The 7,500-nt window shown below is 39.9% G+C and overlaps 1 protein-coding gene across 1 annotated transcript in view; it reads right to left on the bottom strand.

Annotated features, from left to right (window-relative positions):
* The window catches only part of LOC138045863 (solute carrier family 12 member 2-like), a 22,510-nt gene that overhangs the window by 12,421 nt on the left and 2,589 nt on the right, over positions 1–7,500 (bottom strand). The window contains exons 2-3 of the mRNA XM_068892497.1: positions 5,542–5,827; positions 1,128–1,822 (exon numbers count right to left, since the gene is read on the bottom strand). Coding sequence (XP_068748598.1) covers positions 1,128–1,822; positions 5,542–5,827 — 981 coding nt within the window. The remainder of the gene's footprint in view (positions 1–1,127; positions 1,823–5,541; positions 5,828–7,500) is intronic.

Raw genomic sequence — 7,500 nt, 5'->3', positions numbered from 1 at the left:
AACGAGGTTGTCTTTGGTTGGTACATTAATGACATTAGGTGACGTCAACGATATCTTCCCTATAGCAATTTCATTCGGTCATGTTTCACTTGTCCAAGTAGACCATTATTCTACCAAGTCTAAGCTCCACATCCTAATTTTTCTTGTTATTGTTTTGACAAAAATACTACGAGACATTTACGAACAGGCACCTCCTTACCTTCCTACACTCAATTGCTTTCATTTTAAGGCAAAATTAGTTCAATACTCTTTTAATTACTATTTAATACACAAACAGGAGTGTTTTATCAGATATAAAAAGTCCCGAGAGCGAAGCCCAAGGGAGTTTTATATATCTGATAAAACACGTGCTGCGCGGGTTTTAAATGGCTTTCTAAAAGAAAATAGTCCTCCATATTCAATAGCCGTTTTGACCAATCGTGGTGGGCGGTCTAGCTCAGTTCACCTGGGAATCCGAAAACACCCTGAACAAGGAAGAAAAACTAATTACCCAGTGTTACATAAGAAGTCGCGCCAGTCCCTGGGAATCGAAGAAATGTAATTCAGTGATGTATAAAAATTTTATTCACGTTGGACGGTAAGCGTGAGGTAAAAAAGCTCCGGTTTAGTGTTTTGACGGTTCTTGAACCGAGGACAACATGCCTTCAAAACCACAGTTTAGGCCGCCAAAGACGGAAAAGCAAGACAAAATGGACTTGAAAGACTGCATTCCAGGCTACCAGGAACGCAACAAAGTGGGCGTTTAAAGTTTTCTCCGAGAGCAATTTTCTTTCAAGGTCGACTTAGCTAAAATTCAATCATTGGAGTCATGGAATGCAAATGAAGATGAAACATTACATAATGCCCCTAGTGGCATTATATATATAAATGCTTCATGCTCATGTGCATACCATTGTTCATCCATTTACCCCGCTATTTCCCTGATGGGGACACGTTCAAACCCCTCCCCGGGTTTTTAGGTCTGTTGGGTAAATTACTAGGTATAACAACTTACTCACGTGTATTGAGAAATTCATCCGATCACGTTATATCTACATTATAAATTCACTGAACAGCATTCTCCGTGAGAAATGACCCTGAAGTGTCTATGCCTTTGATATCATATTATTTTGTGTTAAGATTATTACCTGGAAATCATTCAGCAGCCCATGCTGACATTCCTGTGTGGCACAAGAAACCAGAGTTTCATTTGTTGCATTCACTGCATCATGCACAAGACCAAGGGCTTCTCGTTCAACACAGGCGCCGACAAACCAAGCCAGCATCACATATACCAAAGTGCTGATCAGAATGGCTAGCAGTGTTCCTTTGGGGACAGCCTTGTGCACGTCTTTCAAATCCCCTGATATATTAACACCTGCGAGAATTCCAGTTGCCGCTGGAAAGAACACTGCAAATACGGAAAAGAAGCTTTCTCCTTTGAAACCAGGGCTGAGATTGGTCTCAAAGGTATCTTTCTTGTAGCCAACGAAACCGTTGGCTCTACTCTCTTCCGACTGTGGCCCAATAAAAGTTCCAATGATGACATTGAGAATCGAAATCACCAAAATGATGAGAAGGACAATCTGTGTGCGCACCACCCATTGCAAGCCAACCATAGTGACACCAAGAAGAATGACAATAGTCACGACGCCAATGATGCGAATGTCATTTGATTCATCAACTATTAAGGCATCGTTGTTCCTAAGGATGTCCCGCATGGTCTCTGCGAAGCCAACCACGTACATGGCAGTTGCCACAGCACTCGCTACGGAGAATATCACCCCGATGGAGCCGCCAAACTCCGGCCCAAGACTGCGGGATATCAAGTAATAGGCGCCTCCTTAAAACACAAGATTCAAGTAAATCTGTCAATCAAAAGGCCATTTTTTTCTGTCGGTGTGTACATGTACTCTAAAGGATGAAATACCTAAGAAGCAGACATTTAGCAAGCATCATGTGGATATATGATCTCTAACTGCTCAGCAAAACCAAAAACAGTAAAAGTGAGATGCCAGGCATTGACAAAGCTATCATGAGATCAACTGTCAGCCTGTAAAGGTGCCACAGCCGCAATCATACAGAAGTAAAATAACCTTGAAGCATGTACATGTAACTTGCAACTCTTTTCCTTGGAACAAAGCTGGGGATTTTATGCCCAAATATGGACAAAAATAAGATGGCAGCTGCACGTGCCCGAAAATCCACGAGCCAAGTCTCATCCAAATAAGGAAATTTTTAAACTCAAACGAACCCCAGCTCTGAATCAGAGATAAACGCTTCAAGGTCTTGAGCTTCTGGTCCATATTAATTTGATCTCAACCTGCAACATTATGCATATATATTATGCATATATTATGCATATGCATACATGTATATTAAATAATTTACCTGTATTTTGATCTCACCCAACCCTCCAACCCACACATGAATGTGAAAGGAGGACAGATGACTGCATCAGGGGTCTCCCCCTAATCTTCACAAACACTGCATGAATTCTTTTGTGTCCCACAGTGTTAATTAACAGGAAAGGTTGTGAGACAGTCTACAGTCCTAACAGTTTCTAGTCCTTATCCGAGAAGACTTGAAAGTTGAACCATTTGCTGACGAAATTACAAAGGCAGCACTTTCTCCTCAGTTATTTTAATGAACCTCAGTCAGGGTTCCTGCTGGATTGTGTGAAAAACTGTATAAACTATACTAGGAGTATTCAAGGAGATTTCAAGAACCAGAAATTTAGTTTTCAAGGAGTGTTTGTGAGAAGATTTCTAAGCCATACATTGTGGTTCAGAGTTTTCTTTGCTGAAAAAGCCTACTTTGATATCCTCCACCTGGCATTTTCATTTATCAGACTGCAACTTCACATGAACACATATCATAAAACAAAATGGCCTCTGTTTAACAAAAGGATTCACAATGCATAACAAAAATTCTTTCTCACGTCCTGTGAGTGAAGTGTACGCACAGGCAGTTTAATTTTTGCATTTCATCTTTCCCCAGTTGTCAAATTTGGGCCCAATTTTTTGAAATTTCTCTTTAACTTAGTGTGATGAAATCTCAGAATTTTCAATTTGCACCCAAGCAAAAATAAGAGTTTTCAAGCAGTTTCCCAACAAATCCTTTATTCAAGCGCTGTGGGTTTAAGAGGGTTGAAGCTAGCCGGTCATTGTGCCAGACACCCAGAGGAAGAACCATCTAAACTAGTAATCTGGCAGCCCATAAGCAGACGCATGAACATGGGAAGACGAGCTGTTACCTATATAGACAATCTGAAAAGCGATATTTTACCAAAATTGCTTGTAATCTAGCAATCTGATTTGCTAATTTGCCCTTGTCGATAAGAGTCTAGACAACGTTGCTTGCGTCAATTTGTGACACGATGTCATAGCCAATCAGGAACGCTCATTTTGGGAAATAAACGCATCATATTGCGAGGAAGTTATAGTCAACTCTTGCTCTTTTTTGTGTCACGAGTTTGGTCACGCTCTGAAATAAACACTTTCTTTGGCGTTGAATATTGTGGTAAACAACAAATCGAAAGTGGTTCAGCGTTGTCTGTACTCTTATCGACAACGACATTCGTCGTCGCAGTGTTCACAATTTGTTGTGGGCTCACGAGGCGCACAACATTTTGACCACTGTGATGACGACTATCGTTGTTGACAAGAGTACAGACAACCCTGAACCACTTTCGATTTGTTAACTAGTTTGTATTAGTAATAGTTCAAGCACCCTCAAAGTCCAAAATTCCAGGGCTTTTCAAGGGCTTCAAGGAGTAGCACGAACCCAGTTAGTGTTGGTCCCACCCAGGTTTGAACCCACGATCTCCCCCACAAAAGTCCGATTCTCAACCAGTTGAGCCACCAGTCATCTTATCCCACTGACCCCTGGGGGTGAGACTTGATGGAATTCACTCTGTCTAACACCACAAGATTTTACTCGTCCACTGGGGGCGTCTTAAGTCGTTTGAAGTGTCCATGGGGTAAACAAACATTGGATAAGGTCTTTGTGAAGTCTGGAAAAATCAAGGTCCAGGAAAGTGAAATTGCAAAGGCTGAGGTTGATTTCACAAGCCAAGACCTTGACAATAGACCTCTTTACAGTAGTGTGCTTAGTTACCTGGCCTTTAAATGAAAGTGAGGCTGGTGTTGACTTTGTTATGATACAGACCTCCCTCCTTTTCTTATGTTAATGATGTTGTTGTCATCCTAATTAGTAAGAATTTGCAGAAGAAAAGCAGTGAGGTTTCTATCAAAACAAGGTCAACTCCAGCCTCACTTTCATTCATAGGCCAGGTAACTAAGCACACAACTGTAAAATGGACTATTCCAGATATCACAAAAAGCAAATTCAAAAAAATAATAATTGCAATTGCTTTATTAGACATTGTTTTAGTGAAATCAATGGACAAGAGTATAGTCACATAGGCACCTTTGGGCCAGCCAAACCTAGCCTACAGAAATTTTCAAAATCTGTAAGTTGCATGATGTGCACAATAATCCTGCAGTACATGTAACCAAGACGATAGATACAATGTATAATAATGTACCGTATTTACCCGTGTATAAGTTGACCTTTTATGGCCTCAAAAGAAGCTCCAAAAATCGCCCTCGACTTATACACGGGTCAAAGATTTTGAGCCAAGCCCCAGCTAAATAATTATTCAAAATTAACATAATAATGTTGTCTTGGGCATAACGAACACAGTGGACAAAAAGCCGACGTAAAAGACTTCAAAATGAATGACAAAAGAATTCAAAACGAATGTAAGCAATTCCATTTGAAATGAAAAAGGATTTGTCCAACTCTAAATGTTGAAGATACTCACAAGCACAAATATGAAATAGACACTGGAAATTTCCGTTTTCCAAAGGCAGAAAGCTCTTAAAGGCATTTCTTCTTCTTCGAATAAAACACGATCATTCAATGGCTTAGTAACCTGGCACAATACTTCGTGTTTGCGTGCAAGCATCGTCACTCGTGTTGCGTGAAAATGCTGGATGGTAATGAATGTTATTTATTCTTTATACAAACCTGGCAGATTAAAATGCTTTTGCAAACTTCATATTGTTTGGTTTATGAGTTTTGTTTTGTTTGTCATTTGAGAAATTATAAGTCAAGGACCAATTAAACCTTGCACATTTTCGCATTGTTCGCAAGTTATTTTCAAAGATTGACTCCTGCTTCTGTGATGTTGCATTGTGCTTATCCTCTAAAACCCTTTATCCTTGAACAACGAAACAGGTGAGTTTTAGGTTTACATGTTCGATTTTCTGAGAACTTTTTCGAAACTCAAGGACAAAATGCCTGCATATACAACAGCTGCTGAACAACAAACTATTAAGCGCTTGAGGCCCTGATTTTTTTGTGTATCTACAGAAATTGAAGAACACAAGATTAGTGTCCCATGAACATTTAACAAATAAATTAAGAAATTGCGTTTTTTGCCATCAAAAATGGGGGGTCGACTTATACATGGGATCGACTTATACACGGGTAAATACAGAAAATCATGCCATTTACATGTTGTTATTATTAACCAAATAAGAAAATGACAATCACCTCCTTTGACCTCTCCATTGGTACAAACTGCAGACATGGACAACGTTGTCAGCGTGGTCACAACAGCTGACAATAAAACGATGACGGATGCCAAGCCTATTCCAGCTTGACCTACCACCCAGGAAAGACGTAAGTACAGCATGACACCCCATATGTTGAGAAGACATCCGAACAGGACCCCTTTAACCCAGCCAAACTTAGGAGCATTTGACGAGCCTCTCGTTCTCACCTCCGATGCCCCATCATCCTCTGACTGATTTTCAACCACTGCAGGCTGCTCCTCGATCTAGAGGGAAAAAAGGACATGTGAGACCTTTTGACTTCTAAAGTCTACTTTTTACGTGTCAGTTGTAAAATATGAAAGGTTTATACACAATTAGTATATACTCAGTCAGTGATCTTGGTGTTTCAAGCAATCCGACTGGTTCACTATCTTGGAGTAATTGAGCATTATTTACTCCCTTCAGAGTGAATAATGCATGATCCAAACAAGACAAATTGACCAGCGTAAGCTCGCCAGCATTTCTGAATCGGAAATATTGAGAATACAACATGATGCTGTGCTATAGAATACATAGAGGCAGGGTTCGACATCTCCGCTAGCCCGGTAGCCCGAGGCTAGTAAAAATTTTGTCGGGCTAGTAAAAAACGACATTTAATAGCCCGCTGGCTAGTAGAAAAATGGAGATAAACTAGATATTATAATTAGTTCTAGTTTGAAGTTCACAGTTGATTAAAAAAACAAGAAAGTTTAAAATGTAAAGAAAACAAATCTATCATCTTCTGGCGTCTCTTTTATCTTGCGTGTAGTTCGTAAACATTGCTAGATCCCAGACTCTGAGCTTAATGGTTAATGTCTTCCCCAGTCTTCTCCCTACCAATGTTGTGATGCCTTGCACATCGCCTCGCACGATCGCTTCGCAATTGAACCAATTGTAAAGATGGAGCGATTTTTGACAAATTACGAGGCACCACCATGTAAAAAGGGGAAAGCGGCCGAAACTGAAAGTACCAGTAAAAAGGAAAGCAGTAAGATTTACGAGAGCACTCAGAGAAAGAGAACTTTTAATCCATCGTGGAAAGCAAGCTTCCCGTGGCTTGTGCACTGGCATTCTACGGTTAGCCTTCGCCGCGTGCACAAGTGAATGTGAAACGAACATTTTGTTAGCTTTTTTCCTTAAATAACACATTATGTTATCACAATGGAAGAAAAAATTCCATTCTTTATCATTTTAAAAGACCTTGCCAATAAGTTTAGAGGAAGGTTTGCGTGTTTGGGGTTGAAGTAGACCTCGAGGGAAATTGATCCGGGCTACCAAGTTTTGCTTCGGGCTAGTAAATTCTAGAAATCACTAGCCCGGTGGCTAGTAATGCAGGTAGCCAGGTGTCGAACCCTGTAGAGGGCCACAAAATTTGGCCTGAAAGTTTTCAAAGGTAAGAGAAGAGTTCATACTTTTGCCAACCAGTGTTTGACTTGCTGGTTTTTCCAGATGATTATTGCTGAAACTTAAACAATTCTCATGGCAACAATTTGTTTCACTCAGAGTAATTCTATTTTGTATGGCTGGTCGCCCAGCAAAACGAATTTGTTACTGAAATTGAGGAATTTTTAAAAAAAAGGTATAAGAAGGTTCTACATGGCTGCAAGGAAACAAGACAGGTCATATTACAACAAATTAGCCCTAACTTCAATAAGAGCCACCATTTCGTGTGGATCCTTTACCAACTACACTTTCAATTTCCATTTCAAATGAAGCTTTAAAACTTTGATCGAATGGTGAAAATGTATTAACAAGCAGACTTTCCATTTAGATTGCTGATTTTAAAGGTGTTAAATGACCATTTTGCTGTTTGTGACAAGGATGTTTATTTAGATTTGCTATGTTTGAAGCTTCTGTAAACACTTTGCGCATGCTTTGTGTCATTTGCATGTTTCCCACACACGAATTGAGATGTCAG

Source organism: Montipora capricornis, chromosome 1, assembly GCF_036669925.1.
Source record: "Montipora capricornis isolate CH-2021 chromosome 1, ASM3666992v2, whole genome shotgun sequence".
In the NCBI taxonomy this organism is placed as follows: domain Eukaryota; kingdom Metazoa; phylum Cnidaria; class Anthozoa; order Scleractinia; family Acroporidae; genus Montipora; species Montipora capricornis.
This window is presented reverse-complemented; position numbering and strand designations above follow the sequence as displayed.